The sequence below is a fragment of the Pleurodeles waltl genome, chromosome 10 (genome assembly GCF_031143425.1).
Source record: "Pleurodeles waltl isolate 20211129_DDA chromosome 10, aPleWal1.hap1.20221129, whole genome shotgun sequence".
Lineage (NCBI taxonomy): Eukaryota > Metazoa > Chordata > Amphibia > Caudata > Salamandridae > Pleurodeles > Pleurodeles waltl.
In genome coordinates, this window is record NC_090449.1 from 1,077,354,530 (window position 1) to 1,077,374,744 (window position 20,215).

At 51.3% G+C, this 20,215-nt stretch overlaps 1 protein-coding gene across 1 annotated transcript in view; it reads right to left on the reverse strand.

Annotated features, from left to right (window-relative positions):
- The window catches only part of F8 (coagulation factor VIII), a 463,887-nt gene that overhangs the window by 213,732 nt on the left and 229,940 nt on the right, over positions 1-20,215 (reverse strand). The window contains exons 10-11 of the mRNA XM_069212149.1: positions 17,813-17,906; positions 962-1,173 (exon numbers count right to left, since the gene is read on the reverse strand). Coding sequence (XP_069068250.1) covers positions 962-1,173; positions 17,813-17,906 — 306 coding nt within the window. The remainder of the gene's footprint in view (positions 1-961; positions 1,174-17,812; positions 17,907-20,215) is intronic.

The window sequence follows — 20,215 nt, forward strand, 5'->3', positions numbered from 1 at the left end:
TATTTCACACAGGCTGCACTGGCAGGCCTGTGTAAGAATTGTCAGAGCTCCCTATGGGTGGCAAAAGAAATGCTGCATCCCATAGGGATCTCCTGGAACCCCAATACCCTGGGTACCTCAGTACCATATACTAGGGAATTATATGGGTGTACCAGTATGCCAATGTGAATTGGTAAATTTAGCCACTAGCCTGTTAGTGACACATTTTGGGAGCAGAGAGAGCATAACCACTGAGGTTCTGGTTAGCAGAGCCTCAGTGAGACAGTTAGGCATCACACAGGGAACACATATAGGCCACAAACTTATGAGCACTGGGGTCCTGGCTAGCAGGGTCCCAGTGACACATAACAAACATACTGACAACATAGGGTTTTCACTATGAGCACTGGGCCCTGGCTAGCAGGGTTCCTGTGAGACAGTGAAAACACCCTGACATATACTCAGAAACAGGCCAAAAGTGGGGGTAACAAGGCTAGAAAGAAGCTACTTTCCTACACACAGTGCCACAGGGAGGTGAGAAGTGGCTAGTTAAAGGGGGCAATTCCTCACGTTTTTCACCTGTCTACATAAAAGTGTAGTAGTCACTGAGCGTACAGTACACCATGAAACTACCCGTGCATTACTGAGAGGTTCACCTCACTTGCTCAGATTCCCTAATGCAGTACTGAAAAGTGTACAGCACATGCAGTAATGTGGAAGGTAGAGAGCATGTTTCTAGCAAATGTGCCCTTTTCTTGAGGGCTAAATCCACACTGACAATTCTCTTCAATGCTTTAACAACTTAGAGTACATTGTGTGTCATGACTCATAGTCACCCTCCTGTTGTGTCCTTCTTCTGTGTAACCTGTAATGTAAACTTGTGGAAGGGTTTGTGTAGCATGTCCAGTGGTGGGACTCAGGACTCACCTCTTTCCTTTCCTTCTGTTGTGTTATCTGGCCAGACATGGAGAGCAGGACTCACCTCGTTTCCTCTCCTGTCCAGCGTCTCCTTGTTGCATATAATCAAGGGCCCGATAAGACCTGATGCCATGTCCCGCTCAGGGTCAAGGGAGCTGTAGTAGAAGCGTGTCAGGCAGCGGGCATCTGACGAGGTGGGCCCATCATCAGGTGTCACTCGCCAGCTGTATGTGAATGTCTCTCCTGGATGGATGGGAAGGTCCTTCACATCTTTATCTGTCAAAAGCAAATAAGGTCATTAGTGACACTTGTTAAACCAAATATCTGGGAGTAAACTTCTTAAGATATTACAACAGGCAGATTGGGACACTGAGGTTAAAACATGTAATAATTACAGGTGATTGTGAGTAGGCAAATAATAAGCAATCCTTTTCAAGTGCTCAGTCTACAATGCTGAGTTAAAATTAGGGCTGGTGCTGGATGAAGGCAACACTAGGCATCCACCAAGGAGGTAGGCTGCCTCCAGAAACAGGGGAAGAGAAGCAAATTTTAATCTTACAAATAGCACATTGAGGCCTTTTCCTGTGTTTCTGGGGCAATCTGTTATTAGTGGGCAGTGCGGTATGTGGAACTGTTGTTTATCACTGGTGTCCCAGGCCAACAAGGCAATTGCACGTCAACTGAAAAAGGAAGTTAGCGTCTGGGGGAACTTAACTCTCCAAGGATAGCAGAGTTAATGTTTCCTATTCCAGGTATACCAGCAGATGCATCATGAAACAGTAAACAACACACAGGAACCTCAGGGGCCCACTCACAAACTGCATTTCATAGAACATTTAGTAGTACTACAACAGCACTACTAAAATACTACAAAATACTATTTACAAACCTAAAAAGTGTAAATCTCACCTCCACCTCTCCTATCTTTTCTATAGCAAGACCCACACATGTAAGTTTACTAGTTATAAGTAAATGTTGAAGGGACCACGGGAGTGATTAAAAATGGGATGTACTTACTACAAAACAGATATGGTTTAGGGAGGAATAAAGAGGGGTTAAGGAGGGGTGTGCCCCTACAATCAAAAGGGTAAGCCCATTGCTACCCACAAACTGCACTTCTAAAGTTACTACAGCCAAAAAAGGAATCCAAACAGTAGAAACATACTCCACCTCAGAGCTGGATTAAGTCAAGCACCATACATGGACAACACTGGAACTGCAACACTCTCTAATGGAGGTGGGGGTTTATAATAAAACCCAAAGGAAATAATGTCAAATTAAGTGAAATTGTTAAGAATTTAAATAGATATCATTTTATTTTAAAACCTAATTCTACAAATAATACATAATTATAATTTAGTTATAAAGTATTTTAGCAACCTCTTGAATTTAAAAATTACTGTATTAATGTAAGATTCCATATTAATAAAATATAATTAAAATAGTTTTAATAAATTCTATTTATTAATAAAAAAATATATTCTTTACTCTCTGTGGGAATTATTTTTTTTAATTCAAACTTCAGGAAAATTATTTAATTTAATTTAATACATTAAAATGTATTAACAATTTAATTCAATTAAGTTAATATTGTAGCCGTGTGTTTTTCGTTTGCTCTATATTTATTTAGGATAACAGTATGACAGTAATTTACAATAATATTTAACATAAAAATATTTTCAGTTATATTTTCCTGCTTAAATAAACTTTTGTACTTTTCCCTATAATGTACTAAAGGGAGACTGTGCAGTCGGGGCTGAGATCTCCGTATGGGAAAGTACAGAGATTTTTTTTTTAAGTCTATTTAACTAAAAACAAATAGTAGCAGTATCAGTGATTGGCCATTTGTGCTGCTGGACTTATTACTGTTTCTTTTTGACAGTAGCAACTTACACTTGTAAATGTGACTTCTCCCCCTTTTAGGGCACAGACATGCAAGTCAACACCTTTCTATAATTTTACACTCAGATTTTCTGAATAGCCCAAAGAGGGACAGTTTCTCAAAAGTGTAAGAGTAAACTGGCACTTGTAAGTTACAACAAGTGAAAGTTATCTCTGTGAATAGCTGAGTCAATATTTAGCCACTGCATTTTTTTCACACAAAAATAGGACTTTTTATTGTAGATCAGTAAGGAAGCAGTAAAAATAAACCAGACATTGTTAACGGTAGGACAAGATCCATCGCCATCTGTCTGTAAAGTGTTTATATTCTAGGTTTTCTGCAACTTTGATCCTATCTCGCTTGTTATCACATGTGGCTGGTCTTGGGTAGACTTGTGGGAGTTCAGGATACTGTTACTGACAAAGTCTCAGTCAATGGGCCACAGGTGCCAGAAAGGATTAATACAATTTAGAAACTTTGCTATGATGTGCCTAGCGCTCTTTTTGAATGGTTTCTGATTCTATGTTCAAGACTGGGTAGCTGGCTGAAGCCCCAGGTGCAGAATTTACATAAAAAAATGCAAAGAAGTTCTGGCCACAAAAACCCCACCACCCCAACAACAGGGGTCCTGTGAGGCCCATGCTTGGGGTCCAGTGGCAGGCAGTGGTTCCTGTGCAGGACCCTGTAGGGATACTCTCACTTACCACTGGTGTTCTAAGGCCACCGATACTGTCGCAGGCCAAGTGGACAACTAGGTCACCTCACTTGCCTTTCTCGCGGGAGCAAGGGTGGGTAGTAAAAAGTGTTATTTATACACAGATACTTTATAAAATAGTAAATAACACTAAACAAATCAGTGAGGATTCTCTGCTTTTTCTGGGAAAAGAAAAGTACTTTAAATATAGGTGAGTAGATTGGTTGAACAATGTACATACATAAAACAAGAATGTGAGAGCACCTTCTAAGGAGCTATATGAACCCAATCATTATTGGAGATCCTATCTGCTGCTTCTGGTCTTGGCATAACATTGGCAGCATGTCTAATGTTCTCGTAAGGGGCTCATTTCAGGCCAAATCAACAATATTCATGAATGTTCAGTTCTCTAGTTTTTGACAGAGGTTTCTTCTGTAAAGGTGGGGGGGGGGGAGATTTCTGCAAAGGACGCAGATGCCACATTTAGGTTTGCAGTTTGGTCTTAGGTGAGTGTGCTGAAGAGAAGGGAGAAACTTTCCTGTCCTCAAGGACAAATGAAAGATCTTACTGCAAAAATCAGGTATCTCTAAAAACTACAATCACCCAACAGGAACCCCAAACTAGTAAAATCAGAAGTGACCCTGCGTCCAACCACTGGGGCCCAGTTAAGGACAGAGAACGACAGAGTTAAAGGTTCCATTGTAGGGGGCACAACAGGACCGTAAGCAGACAGTGCTATCAGGGTTAGAACAGATTCAAGATGTTAGACAGAATTGTGTTTTTAGGGTTAAGACTTGACCGTTATTTTAAAAGATTTTGTCACTGAAAGTGTATGGGTTACAAGGATGGTTCAAAATACAGTCCTAATCAGAAGCTCCTACGGATAAAAAATGCAGTCCTACCCAGAAGCTCTTACATATGAAAAATACAGTCCTAACAAGTAGATCTTACACATCCAGCCGCCCTAGGAAACGCCCCCACCCCAACCGACCACGCACACAACCTGGGCATCACGCTGGACCCCACGCTTTCCAGCATCACAATGAAGGTACAAACAAAGCTGCAGAGAATCCAGAACCCAGCAGCCAGACTCATCCTGGACATCTTCCACCACAGCCACATCTCTGTCCACCTCAGAGACCTCCACTGGCTCCCAGTCGACAAACGCATCACCTTCAGGATGCTGACACACACCTACAAGGCACTCCACAACATCAGACCAAATTACCTCAACCACCGCCTGACCTTCTACACTCTCGCCAGGCAACTCTGATCCTCCCATATTGCCCTCGCTGCCATCCTCAGAATCAGGAAAAGCACAGCTGGAGGCAGATCCTTCTCCTACTTCACAGCCCGGGCATGGAATACTCTCCCTCTAAACCTCGGAGAGGCCGCATCACTGAAGCAATTCAAGAAAGACCTCAAGGCCTTGCTCTTCAAGTGATCAGCAGACCCACAACAGTGCCTTGAGACCGCACGGGTGATAAGCCATGCTTTGCAAGTATTGATTGGGTGATTAAAAATACAGTCCTAACCAGCAGCTCCTGTGGATGCGGGATGGAGAATACAGTTGTAACCAGTAGATCCTACAGATAAAAGATACAGTCCTAACCAATAGATCCTATGGATAAAAAATACAATCCTAACCAGTAGATTCTATGGATGAAACACACACTTGCAACCAAAAGCTCTTACGTATCAAAAATACAGTCCTAACCAGAGGCTCCTGTGGATGCGGGATGGAGAATACAGTTGTAACCAGTAGATCCTACGGATAAAAGATACAGTCCTAACCAGTTGATCCTTCAGATTAAAAATACAGTCCTAACCAATAGATCCTATGGATAAAAAATACAATCCTAACCAGTAGATTCTATAGATGAAACATACACTTGCAACCAAAAGCTCTCACATATAAAAAATACAGTCCTAACCAGAGGCTCCTGTGGATGGAAAATACAAACCCAATCAGTAGATCTTACACAGCAGGAGGGATCAGCGGTACCACGCGGGGCAGGGGTCTTTATCCCAACATGTCATTCCAAAGTAAACCCATCAACAGTTGTCCAGGACGCCGAATGATGGCAGTAACCAGTGTCCAGAAAGGACGGTCCAGGAGCTTTAGACTCCATCTAAGGTCACATCTGGCTCTAAGCTTTGCAGTGACGGTAAATGTATTAGTCATCAGCATACACCGTGATGTACATCAGTGTACATATGTTTATAGTAAAAATAATAATGACAATAAAATATTAATAATATTAACTGATTGCACTTTTTAACACACTGTTGGTGCTAAATGCTGTTACCATTACCCAGTTCAATGATTCTGTAGGTATTTTAGGGGCCAGCATCTGGACGTGGCTTGTAGTACTCATGATCTTCCAGGAGCGAGTACACCCAATGAACTGGGGGCACCCCTTGAACCCACTTCTGAACCAGATCCAACTTTAACCTGGACTTTAGGGTTAGGGGACGAACTGCAAATAATAACATCTGCAAGGTAGAGTTGGATGGCTGAAAGTGTTCTAGAACCAGGTTGGTCATGGGCAGCCAGCAAGACAAGATGACAAAGGTGACAGATCGGAGCCGTATCTATCCCCAGGACTCAGAAAGGCAGATAAGTGGAGGGTCAAGATGTTGCAGACTCACAAGTGATCAGCTACAGTGCGTCACTGCAGTGCTGCAACCCTGGCCATCTTCTTTAAGGTCTTGATCATTTGATGTTTCTCTTTCAGCTTGGTCAGCTTGATTGTCTTGTCTCCCAGGTGGTCTTGGTTGAATTCTAGGAGGCCCTGGTTTCTTGAGGATAGCATTACATAGGTATTTCAGTGTGCTAAGCCTTCTGCAGATCTTCTGCAAGGCTTCAGCTGCATGCAGAATGGGTGGAGGGCTGACCCTGCCTGGACTCCTAGAACCACCCGCATGCAGGATGGGTGTAGTGCTGGCTCTGCCCAGACTCCTAGAGTCACCCTCATGCGAGATGGGCGTAGGGCTGACCAGGACTCCTAGAGTCACCTGCATGCAGGATGGGTGTAGGGCTGACCCTGCCTGGACTCCTAGAACCACCCGCATGCAGGATGGGTGTAGTGCTGACCCTGCCCAAACTCCTACAGCTATCCGCATGCAGGATGGGTGTAGTGCTGGCCCTGCCCGACTCCTAGAGTCACCCTCATGCGAGATGGGCGTAGGGCTGACCAGGACTCCTAGAGTCACCTGCATGCAGGATGGGTGTAGGGCTGACCCTGCCTGGACTCCTAGAACCACCCGCATGCAGGATGGGTGTAGTGCTGACCCTGCCCAAACTCCTACAGCTATCCGCATGCAGGATGGGTGTAGGGCTGACCCTGCCCGGACTCCTAGAGTAACCCTCATTCAGGATAGGTGTAGGGCTGCCCCGGAATCCTAGAGTCACCCACATGCAGGACGGGTGTAGGGCTGACCCTACCCGGACTCCTAGACTCACCCTCATGCATGATGGGTGTAGGGCTGACCCTGCCCGGACTCCTAGAGTCACCTGCATGCGAGATGGGTGTATGGCTTTCCCTGCCTGGACTCCTAGAGCCACCCTCATGCGGGATGGGTGTAGGGCTGCCCCACAGTCCTAGAGCCACCCGCATGCAGGATGGGTCTAGGGCTGCCCTGGACTCCTAGAGCCATCCTCATGCACAAAGGGTGTAGGGCTGACCCTGCCCTGACTCCTAGAGTCACCAGTATGCAGGATGGGTGTAGGGTGACACTACCTGGACTCCTAGAGTCATCTGCATGGAGGATGGGTGTAGGGCTGACCCTGCCTGGACTCCTAGAGTCACCCACAAGCGGGATGGGTGTAGTGCTGACCCTGCCCAGACTCCTAGAGTCACCCACATGTGGGATGGGTGTAGGGCTGCCCTGGACTCCTAGAGTCACCCGCATACAGGATGGGTGAGAGGCTGACCCTACCTGGACTCCTAGAGCCACCCACATGTGGGAAGGTTGTAGGGCTGCCCCAGACTCCTAGAGTCACCCACATGCAGGATTGGTGTAGGGATGACTCTGCATGGACTCCTAGAGTCACCCGCATGCAGGATGGGAGTAGGGCTGACGCTGCCTGGGCTCCTAGAGTCACCCGCATGCAGGATGGGTGTAATGATGCCGTGCCCGGACTCCTAGAATCACCCACATGCTGACGCTGCCTGGACTCCTAGAGTCATCCGCATGCCAGATGGTTGTAGGGCTGCCCGACTCCCAGAGCCATCCACAAGCAGGATGGGTGTAGGGCTGCCCAGGGCTCCTAGAATCACCTGCATGCAGGATGGCTGTCGGGCTGACCCTGCCTGGACTCCTAAATTCACCAGCATGCAGGATGAGTGTACGGCTGACCCTGCCCGCACTCCTAGAGTCATCCGCATCCAGGATGGGTGTAGGGCTGACCCTGCGTGGACTCCTAGAGTCACCTGAATGCAGGATGGGTGTAGGGGTGACCATGCTCGGACTCCTAGAGTCATCCGTATGCGGGAAAGGGTGTAGGGCTGCGCCTGACTGGACTCCTAGAGCCACCCTCATGCAGGATGGGTCTAGGGCTGTGGCGGACTCCTAGAACCACCCTCATGAGGGATGGGTGGAGAGATGACCCTGCCTTGATTCCTAGAGTCACCCTCATGCAGGATGGGTATAGGGCTGCCCCGGACTCCTAGAGTCACCCGCATGCAGGATGGGTGTAGTGCTGACCCTGCCTGGACTCCCAGAGCCACCCGCATGCAGGAAGGTTGTAGGGCTGACCCTCCCCGGACTCCGAGAGTCATCCCAATGCGGGAAGGGTGTAGGGCTGACCCTCCTCGGAATCCTAGAGTCACCCACATGCAGGAAGGGTGCAGGGCTGACCCTGCCCGGACTCCTACAGTCACCCACATGTGGGATAAGTGTAGGGCTGCCCCTGTCTGGACTCCTAGAGCCAACCTCATGCAGGATGGGTGTAGGTCTGCCCCGGACTCCTAGAGTCACCCGCATGCAGGGTGGGTGTAAGGGTGACCCTGCCTGGACTCCTAGAGTCACCCGCATGCAGGATGGGTGTAGTGCTGACCCTGCCAGGACTCCCAGAGCCACCCGCATGCAGGAAGGTTGTAGGGCTGACCCTCCCCGGACTCCGAGAGTCATCCCAATGCGGGAAGGGTGTAGGGCTGACCCTCCTCGGAATCCAAGAGTCACCCACATGCAGGATGGGTGTAGGGCTGACCCTGCCCGGACTCCTACAGTCACCCACATGTGGGATAAGTGTAGGGCTGCCCCTGTCTGGACTCCTAGAGCCAACCTCATGCAGGATGGGTGTAGGTCTGCCCCGGACTCCTAGAGTCATCCGCATGCAGAATGGGTGTAGGGCTGACTCTGCCTGGACTCCTAGAGTCACCAACATGCAGAATGGTTGTAGTGCTGACCCTGCCAAGACTCCTAGAGTCACCCACAAGCAGGGTGGGTGTAGTGCTGACCCTGCCCCGGACTCCTAGAGTGCCGCCTGCAGGAAGGGTGCAGGGCTGACCCTGCCTGGACTCCTAGAGTCACCTGCATGCAGGATGGGTGTAGGGGTGACCCTGCCCTGACTACTAGAGTCATCCGAATGTGGGAAAGGGTGTAGGGCTGCCCCTGCCTGGACTCCTAGAGCCACCCTCATGAAGGAAGGGTGTAGGGCTCCCCAGACTCCTAGAGCTACCCGCATGCAGGATGGGTCTAGGGCTGCTGCGGACACCTAGAACCATCCTCATGAGGGATGGGTGTAGGGATGACCCTGCCTGGACTCCTATAGTCATCCGCATGCAGGATGGGTGTAGTGCTGACCCTGCCCGGACTCCTAGAGTCACCTGCATGCAGGATGGGTGTAGGGGTGACCCTGCCCTGACTCCTAGAGTCATCCGAATGTGGGAAAGGGTGTAGGGCTGCCCCTGCCTGGACTCCTAGAGCCACCCTCATGCGGGAAGGGTGTAGGGCTCCCCAGACTCCTAGAGCTACCCGCATGCAGGATGGGTCTAGGGCTGCTGCGGACTCCTAGAACCATCCTCATGAGGGATGGGTGTAGGGATGACCCTGCCTGGACTCCTAGAGTCACCTGCATGCAGGATGGGTGTAGGGGTGACCCTGCCCTGACTCCTAGAACCATCCTCATGAGGGATGGGTGTAGAGATGACCCTGCCTGGACTCCTAGAGTCACCCGCATGCAGGATGGGTGTAGTGCTGACCCTGCCTGGACTCCCAGAGCCACCCTCATGCGGGATGGGTGTAGGGCTGCCCCAGGCTCCTAGAGTCACCTGCATGCAGGATGGGTGTAGGGTTTACCCTGCCCGGACTCCTAGAGTCACCCGCATGCGGGATGGGTGAAGGGCTGACCCTGCCTGGACTCCTAGAGTCACCTGCATGTGTGACAGGTGTAGATCTGCCCCTGCCTGGACTCCTAGAGCCACCCTCATGCAGGATGGGTATAGGGCTGCCCCAGACTCCTAGAGCCACCCACATGCAGGATGGGTCTAGGGCTTCCCCGGACTCCTAGAGCCACCCTTGTGCACGATGGGTGTAGAGATGACCTTCCCCGGACTCCTAGAGTCACCCGCATGCAGGATGGGTGTATGGCTGGCCCTGCCCAGACTCCTAAAGTCAACCACATGCAGGATGGGTATATAGCTGCCCGGGACTCCTAGAGTCACCTGCATGCAAGATGGGTGCAGTGCTGACCCTGCCTGGCCTCCTAGAGCCATCCTCATGCGGAATGGGTGTAGGGCTGCCCCGGACTCCTAGAGTCACCCGCATACAGGATGGGTGTAGGGGTGACCCTGCCTGGACTCCTAGAGTCATCCGCATGCAGAATTGGTGTAGGGCTGACTCTGCCTGGACTCCTAGAGTCACCCACATGCAGGACGGGTGTAGTGCTGACCCTGCCCCGGACTCCTAGAGTGCCGCCTGCAGGATGGGTGCAGGGCTGACCCTGCCCAGACTCCTAGAGTCACCTGCATGCAGGATGGGTGTAGGGGTGACCCTGCCCTCACTCCTAGAGTCATCTTAATGTGGGAAAGGGTGTAGAGCTGCCCCTGCCTGGACTCCTAGAGCCACCCTCATGCAGGAAGGGTGTAGGGCTCCCCAGACTCATAGAGCTACCCGCATGCAGGATGGGTCTAGGGATGCTGCGGACTCCTAGAACCATCCTCATGCAGGATGAGTGTAGGGATGACCCTGCCTGGACTCCAAGAGTCACCCGCATGCAGGATGGGTGTAGTGCTGACCCTGCCTGGACTCCCAGAGCACCCTCATGCGGAATGGGTGTAGGGCTGCCCCGGACCTTGTACTCCTAGAGTCACCCGCATGCAGGATGGGTGTATGGCTGGCCCTGCCCAGACTCCTAAAGTCAACCACATGCAGGATGGGTGTAGGGCTGACCCTGCCTGGCCTCCTAGAGCCATCCTCATGCGGGATGGGTGTAGGGCTGCCCCGGACTCCTAGAGTCACCCGCCTGCAGGAAGGGTGTAGGGTTGATCCTCTCCGGACTCCTAGAGTCACCCGCATGCAGGAAGGGTGTATGGCTGGCCCTGCCCAGACTCCTAAAATCACCCGCATGCAGGATGGGTGTAGGGCTGACCCTGCCTGGACTCCTAGAGTCACCCGCATTCAGAATGGATATAGGACTGACCCTGCCCAGACTCCTAGAGCCACCCGCATGCAGGATGGGTGTAGGGATGACCCTCCTTGTACTCCTAGAGTCACCCGCATGGAGGCAGGGTGTAGGGCTGACCCTCCCCGGACTTCTAGAGTCACCCTCATGCAGGATGGGTATAGGGCTGCCCCGGACTCCTAGAGTCACCCGCATGCAGGATGGGTGTAGTGCTGACCCTGCCTGGACTCCCAGAGCCACCCGCATGCAGGAAGGGTGTAGGGCTGACCCTCCCCGGACTCTGAGAGTCATCCCAATGCGGGAAGGGTGTAGGGCTGACCCTCCTCGGAATCCTAGAGTCACCCACATGCAGGATGGGTGTAGGGCTGACCCTGCCCGGACTCCTACAGTCACCCACATGTCACCCACATGTGGGATAAGTGTAGGGCTGCCCCTGTCTGGACTCCTAGACCCATCCTCATGCAGGATGGGTGTAGGTCTGCCCCGGACTCCTAGAGTCACCCGCATGCAGGGTGGGTGTAAGGGTGACCCTGCCTGGACTCCTAGAGTCATCCGCATGCAGAATGGGTGTAGGGCTGACTCTGCCTGGACTCCTAGAGTCACCCGCATACAGGATGGGTGTAGGGATGACCCTGCCTGGACTCCTAGAGTCATCCGCATGCAGGATGGGTGCAGGGCTGACCCTGCCTGGACTCCTAGAGTCACCTGCATGCAGGATGGGTGTAGGGGTGACCCTGCCCTGACTCCTAGAGTCATCCGAATGTGGGAAAGGGTGTAGGGCTGCCCCTGCCTGGACTCCTAGAGCCACCCTCATGCGGGAAGGGTGTAGGGCTCCCCAGACTCCTAGAGCTACCCGCATGCAGGATGGGTCTAGGGATGCTGCGGACTCCTAGAACCATCCTCATGCAGGATGAGTGTAGGAATGACCCTGCCTGGACTCCAAGAGTCACCCCCATGCAGGATGGGTGTAGTGCTGACCCTGCCTGGACTCCCAGAGCACCCTCATGCGGAATGGGTGTAGGGCTGCCCCGGACTCCTAGAGTCATCCGCATGCAGGATGGGTGTAGGGCTGACCCTGCCCGGACTCATAGAGACACCCCCATGCAGGATGGGTGTAGTGCTGACCCTTCCTGGACTCCTATAGCCACCCTCACGCGGGATTGGTGTAGGGCTGCCCCGGACTCCTAGAGTCACCTGCATGCAGGATGGGTGTAGGGCTGACCCTGCCTGGACTCTTAGATCCACCCGCATGCAGGATGGGTGTAGGGTTTACCCTGCCCGGACTACTAGAGTCACCGCATGCGGGATGGGTAAAGGGCTGACCCTGCCTGGACTCCTAGAGTCACCCGCATGCGGGATGGGTGAAGGGCTGACCCTGCCTGGACTCCTAGAGTCACCCGCATGCCAGATGGGTGTAGGTTTGACCCTCTCCAGACTCCTAGAGTCACCCGCATGTGTGATAGGTGTAGATCTGCCCCTGCCTGGACTCCTAGAGCCACCCTCATGCGGGATGGGTATAGGGCTGCCCCAGACTCCTTGAGCCACCCACATGCAGGATGGGTCTAGGGCTTCCCCGGACTACTAGAGCTACCCTTGTGCGGGATGGGTGTAGGGATGACCCTCCCCTGACACCTAGAGTCACCCACATGCAGGATGGGTGTATGGCTGGCCCTGCCCAGACTCCTAAAGTCAACCACATGCAGGATGGGTATATAGCTGCCCGGGACTCCTAGAGTCACCTGCATGCAAGATGGGTGCAGTGCTGACCCTGCCTGGCCTCCTAGAGCCATCCTCATGCGGGATGGGTGAAGAGCTGCCCCGGACTCCTAGAGTCACCCGCATACAGGATGGGTGTAGGGATGACCCTGCCTGGACTCCTAGAGTCATCCGCATGCAGAATGGGTGTAGGGCTGACTCTGCCTGGACTCCTAGAGTCACCCACATGCAGGATGGGTGTAGTGCTGACCCTGCCCCGGACTCCTAGAGTGCTGCCTGCAGGATGGGAGCAGGGCTGACCCTGCCCGGACTCCTAGAGTCACCTGCATGCAGGATGGGTGTAGGGGTGACCCTCCTTGTACTCTTAGAGTCACCCGCATGCAGGATGGGTGTATGGCTGGCCCTGCCCAGACTCCTAAAGTCAACCACATGCAGGATGGGTGTAGGGCTGACCCTGCCTGGCCTCCTAGAGCCATCCTCATGCGGGATGGGTGTAGGGCTGCCCCGGACTCCTAGAGTTACCCGCCTGCAGGAAGGGTGTAGGGTTAATCCTGCCCGGACTCCTAGAGTCGCCCGCATGCAGGAAGGGTGTATGGCTGGCCCTGCCCAGACTCCTAAAATCACCTGCATGCAGGATGGGTGTAGGGCTGACCCTGCCTGGACTCCTAGAGTCACCCGCATTCAGAATGGATATAGGACTGACCCTGCCCAGACTCCTAGAGCCACCCGCATGCAGGATGGGTGTAGGGATGACCCTCCTTGTACTCCTAGAGTCACCCGCATGGAGGCAGGGTGTAGGGCTGACCCTCCCCGGACTTCTAGAGTCACCCGCATGCAACGATGGGAATATGGCTGCCCCGGACTCCTAGAGTCACCCGCATGCAGAATGGGTGTATAGCTGGCCCTGCCCAGACTCCTAGAGTCACTCTCATGCCGGATGGGTGAAGGGCACCCAGGATTCCTAGAGTCACCTGCATGCAGGATGGGTGTAGGGCTGATCCTGCCTGGACTCCTAGAGTCACCCGCATGCAGGATGGGTGTAGGGCTGACCCTGCCTGGACTCCTAGAGTCACCCGCATTGAGGATGGGTATAGGGCTGCCCCGGACTCCTCAAGTCACATGCATGCATGATGGGTGTAGAGATGACCCTCCCTGTACTCCTAGAGTCACCCGCATGCAGGAAGAGTGTGGGCTGACCCTCCCCGGACTTCTATAGTCACCCGTATGCAGGATGGGTATAGGGCTGCCCCAGACTCCTAGAGCCACCCGCATGCAGAATGGGTGTATGGCTGGCCCTGCCCAGGACTCCTAGAGTCACCTGCATGCAGGATGGATGTAGGGCTGACCCTGCCTGGACTCTTAGATTCACCCGCATGCAGGATGGGTGTAGGGTTTACCCTGCCCGGACTCCTAGAGTTACCCGCATATGGGATGGGTAAAGGGCTGATCCTGCCTGGACTCCTAGAGTCACCCTCATGCCAGAGGGGTGTAGGGCTGCCCCGGACTCCTAGAGTCACCTGCATGCAGGATGGGTGTAGGTCTGCCCCTGCCTGGACTCCTAGAGCCACCCTCATGCGGGATGGGTGTAGGGCTGCCCCAGACTCGTAGAGCTACCCACATGCAGGATGGCTCTAGGGCTTCCCCGGACTCCTAGAGCCACCCTTGTGCGGGATGGGTGTAGTGATGACCTTCCCCGGACTCCTAGAGTCACGCGCATGCAGGATGGGTGTATGGCTGGCCCTGCCCAGACTCCTAAAGTCAACCACATGCAGGATGGGTGTAGGGCTGACCCTGCCTGGCCTCCTAGAGCCATCCTCATGCGGGATGGGCGTAGGGCTGCCCCGGACTCCTAGAGTCATCTGCATGCAGGATGGGTGTATGGCTGGCCCTGCCTAGACTCCTAAAGTCACCTGCATGCAGGATGGGTGTATGGCTGGCCCTGCCTAGACTCCTAGAGTCACCTGCATGCAGGATGGGTGTAGGGCTGACCCTGCCTGGACTCCTAGAGTCACCTGCATTCAGAATGGATATAGGTCTGACCCTGCCCAGACTCCTAGAGCCACCCACATGCGGGATGGGTGTAGGGATGACCCTCCTTGTACTCCTAGAGTCACCCGCATGGAGGCAGGGTGTAGGGCTGACCCTCCCCGGACTTCTAGAGTCATCCACATGCAGGATGGGTATATGGCTGCCCCGGACTCCTAGAGTCACCCGCATGCAGAATGGGTGTATAGCTGGCCCTGCCCAGACTCCTAGAGTCACTCTCATGCCGGATGGGTGTAGGGCACCCAGGATTCCTAGAGTCACCTGCATGCAGGATGGGTGTAGGGCTGACCCTGCCTGGACTCCCACCCGTATGCAAGATGGGTGTAGGGCTGACCCTGCTTGGACTCCTAGAGTCACCTGCATGCAGGATGGGTGTAGGGCTGACCCTGCCCGGACTCCTAGAGTCACCTGCATGCGGGATGGGTGTAGGGCTGACCCTGCCTGGAGTCGCCCGCATGCAGGATGGGTGTAGGGCTGCGCTGGACTCCTATAGCCACCCTCATGCAGGATAGTTCCTGATTCTCCCTTAGACAGGGTGACTGGTGCTTGTATTTACAATGGAATACCAGCTTTGTGCTGTACCTCCTGTACTGACAGACAATACAGGCTGCTGCTCGACCTCGTTACTGCCTAATCCACCGTAACCCTATCAGACTATTATTATTGTGGTTATTGTTACGCTGAGTGTTATTATTAATATTATTATTAGCAGTATCATGATTACTATTGGTATCATTATTATTATTATTATTATTATTATTATTATTATTATTATTATTATTATTATTATTATCATTATTATTTCTATCATCTCTAATGATATTATCCATATAATTTTATGCTAATTATTACTGTTGCTGTTATTATAATTATTACTATTGTTATTATTATTGTTGTTAATATTATTATTTTCTCCACTTTTATTACTATTATTACTATTATTGTAATGGTCTGATGGAGTACCGGGCGTTGCAAGGATCGTGGACACCTAGACACGCCTAAATGGTCTTACGGAGCACTAGTAGTGGTGAGGATCATGGACAGCTAGCCATGCCTCGATAGTCTTACCGAGCACTAGTAGTGGCAAGTATTGTGGACACCTTGCCATGTCTTGATGGTCTTATGGAGCACTAGGAGCGGTGAGTTTCATGGACACCTAGCCTGGCCTCAATGGTTTTATTGAGCACTAGGAGTGGCGAGGGTAATGGACACCTAGTCATGCTTCAATGGTCTTATGGAGCACTAGAATTGGCAAGAGCTTTCAACACCTAGCAACGCTTCGACCACTAGGAGGGGCAAGGATCGTGACCACCTAGCCATGCCTCAAGGGTCTTACGGAGCAGTAGGAGTGGTGAGGATCCTGGACAGGTAGCCATGCCGCAATGGTCTTACGAACCACTAGGATTGGAGAGGGTGTTAGACACATAGCCACGCCTCGATGGCCTTACAGAGCACTAGGAGTGACAAGTATCGTGGACACTTAGGGCCAGATGTAGGAAGCTGTTTGCATGCTGCAAAGCGAAAATCGCAGTTTGCGCCATGCAAACAGCCTTCTGCGATGCACATTCACAATTTGCGAGTCGGTACCGACTCGCAAATTGTGAATGCGACTCGCAAATAGGAAGGGGTGTTCCCTTCCTATTTGCGACTCGCATCGCAATGCAGAATTGCTTTGTGACCGCGAATGTGCAAAGCAATTCGCAGTTACCACCAGTGTCAAAAGGGAAGAGGTCCCCATGGGACCCTTTCCCCTTTGTGAATGTGGGCAAAAAGGTTTTTCCAGAGCAGGCAGTGGTCCAATGGACCACTGCCTACACTGGAAAAACGAAACCAAATGGTTTGGTTATTTTTTTTATTTTGCAACTCATTTTCCTTTAAGGAAAACGGCCTCAAAATAAAAAATAAAAACTGCTTTATTGAAAAAGCAGTCACAGACATGGAGGTCTGCTGACTTCAGCAGGCCACCATCCCTGTGAGTGCAGGGACTCGCAAATTCCGACCTTGCTACATCTGGCCCTTAGCCATGCCTCGATAGTCTCACGGAGCACTAGGGGTGGTGAGGGTCTTGGACACCTACCCACGCATTCATGCTCTTACAGAGCACTAAGAGTGGCAAGGATCATGGACACCTCGCCATGCCTCGATGGTCTTACGGAGCTCTCAGAGTGGCGAGGGTCTTGGAGACCTAGCCATGCCTCAATGGTCTAACGGAGCTCTAGGAGAGGTGAGGGTCTTCGACACCTAGCCATACCTCGATGGTCTTATGGGGCATTAGGAGTGGTGAGGGTCTTTGACACCTAGCCATGCCTCGATGGTCTTACGGGGCATTAGGAGTGTTGAGGGTCTTAGACACCTAGCCGTGCCTCAATGGTCTTACGGAGCTCTCAGAGTGGCGAGGGTCTTGGAGACCTAGCCATGCCTCAATGGTCTTACGGAGCACTAGGAGTTGCAAGGATCGTGGACACCTAGCCACGCCTCAATGGTCTCATGGAGCACTAGGAGTGGTAAGGATCATGGACAACTAGCCATGCTCGATGGTCTGACGGAGCACTAGGGGCCACATGTAGCTAGCTTTTTGCACGTCGCAAACAGCGAATTTTGTGACCAAGGAAAGGTTGTCTTTCAGTAGGACCATCGAAGCGTGACTAGGTGTCCACCATCCTCACCACTCCTATTGCTCCATAAGACCATTGAGGCATGGCTAGGTGGAGACTGGGGAAATGAAGCCCTTCACAGTGGTGACCGTGCCAGGAAGCCTAGGTAAGGCATGGTTGTTCTTTACTGAATATAGATATGAGAAATGAGTGTCGATTATAACGTGACCAAGGAAAGGTTGGCTTCTAGGTAGACAGTGAGTTTTCTTTAACTGGGTGGGGATGAGGTAAGTTCCAGAGGTCAGTGCTCCTGCCAGGTGTCAGTATTCTACATTTAATCACCAGTATCTTACCTTTAGATGCTGCTGTTGGGGTGAAAGCCCCGACTCTGGCGAGTCCATGAGGGTAGATGTTGTAGGGGCGGCTGGCCAGGTTCCTGAACACGATCTGAAATAACACCAAGAGTCACTGTCATCTTCATGCCACTGCACGTGGGAAGCAGAACAAACCTGGCAATCTTTTCATCATTTGGTCAGGCTTGCAATAATATGTGAAATGGGGTCAACTACTAATTGTTGAAATTGTGAATATTACTAGTTCTTGTTACCAGATCACTCCCTATACTAAGTACACGGCAGTGTTCGGTTCCCAGGGTACAAGGGTGTTGTATTTGCACTCCCTAGCGAGACTGCTGGCTTAGGGGTGACAGTGCTTCTGTTTCTGGAGACTGAGTCACTCCTACAACAAGTCACAACTGTTGGCCCAACTCTCACAGCTCACAAGCAGCACCTCACCAAAACTCAGACCGCAAAGGTGATTTCTGGCAGTCTTAGGCATGGACGCTAGACTGCAACATTTCAGGGGAGCTGTGGTGGAACGGAAGTTACCCCTTTCTCCCATTAGCAATACGTCTCATACACACACAGGCAATGAAGGAGATGCAGGAGAGTTTTCAGTAGATTTATTGAAAAGAGTGCAATCTAAGATAAAATCCATGTGTTGAGATGATTAGGATAATGAACAATAATAAAAGCAGAATGGTGAAGATGAGAGTTGTGAATATAAAACCCCACCATCTTACAATAAACATAAGATATGAAATTCCTCACCAATAAAGCTGAATTCTCTACCTTAGTGAGAGCTAGGTATGATAAACTTAATCTGCCAGTTACATGTCCACAAGAAGCGCCCCCAACCCTCATTACCTTGGAATGAGCTCTCTAGAGCAGACTCAATGAAGACACAAAGGCTGATTTCTGCAGCAAGGTGACACGCAGAGTCAATGGCATCTGGAAGGAATCCCTCTAATGACCTTGTCCGTGTGAGGTGTATTTATACAGATCATGTAGGATCACTGGCACAGGTATGTTCCTAAGCAACTGGTGATGTGGCAGACTTGTGTGAGCAGTTGCATAAACAATCCCTAACAAGTGTACATGATGTTTCTGTCACATGTAAGTGGGACATGATGACAATACCTACGTGTATCACTGTAGGAGGCTGGCCTGGCTTATAGTGGGTACCCTGTGGTACTTACACCTTGTGCCAGGTCTAGTTATTCCTTATTAGTAGATTAGAGGTGTTCTAGCAGCTTAGTCTGACAGAGGTATCTATAGCAGAGATAGCTTAGGCTGAACTAGGAGACATGCAAAGCTCCTACTATACCACTTATATCATATAGCACTATATCATAAGAAACACAATACTCAGAGTTACTAAAAATAAAGGTACTTTATTTTAGTGACAATATGTCAAAAGTATTTCAGAGGATATACTCCCGTAGGAGGTAAGTAAAATACACAAAATATACACACAAACCAAATCAGGTAAGTAAACATTTAGAAAAGAAGTGCAAACACTGTAGAATACAATAAGATGCAATAGGAGACAATAGGCTTAGGGGCAACACAAACCATACACTCCAGAAGTGGAATGCGAACCACGAATGGACCCCAGGCCTAGTGTAGTGTGTAGAGGGTCGCTGGGAGTATAAGAAAACACTAAGGGTGTCCAAGATACCCCAACCCAAGACCCTGAAAAGTAGGAGTAAAGTTACCCTACTACCCCAGAAAGACCGGAAAGTCGAGATAGGGGATTCTGCAAATACAACAACTGACTGCAAAGCACTGAAGACGGATTCCTGGACCTGAGGACCTGCAAAAGAGGGGGACCGAGTCCAAGAGTCACGCAAGTGTCCAGGGGGGCAGGAGCCCACTAAACCCCGGATGAAGGTGGAAAAGGGCTGCCTCCGGGTGGAAGAAGCCAAAGATTCTGCAACAACGGAAGGTGCCAGGAACTTCTCCTTTGGTCAGAAGATGTCCCACGGCATGCTGGAGGATGAAGAATTGTTTCCACGCAGAAAGACCGCAAACAAGCCTTGCTAGCTGCAAGAGTCATGGTTGAAGATTATGGGTGCTGCCAGGGCCCAGAAAGGACCAGGAGGTCGCCCCTTGGAGGAGGAGACAGAGGGGGCACTCAGCAACACAGAGAGCCCATGCAGAAGCAAGTAGCGCCTGCAGAAGCACCTGAACAGGCATTCAGGAAATCTGAGCACGGCGGTCGTCTCAGCACACCAAAAGAGGGTCCCACGAAGTCGGAGGTCAACTCAGCGTGTTGGGCAATGCAGGACGGAGTGCTGGGGACCTGGGCTGTGCTGTGCACGAAGGATGTCTTGCAAAAGTGCACAGAAGCCCTAGAAGCTGCAGTTCATGCAGTACAAAGGATTACTGTCTGGCGTGGGGAGGCAAGGACTTACC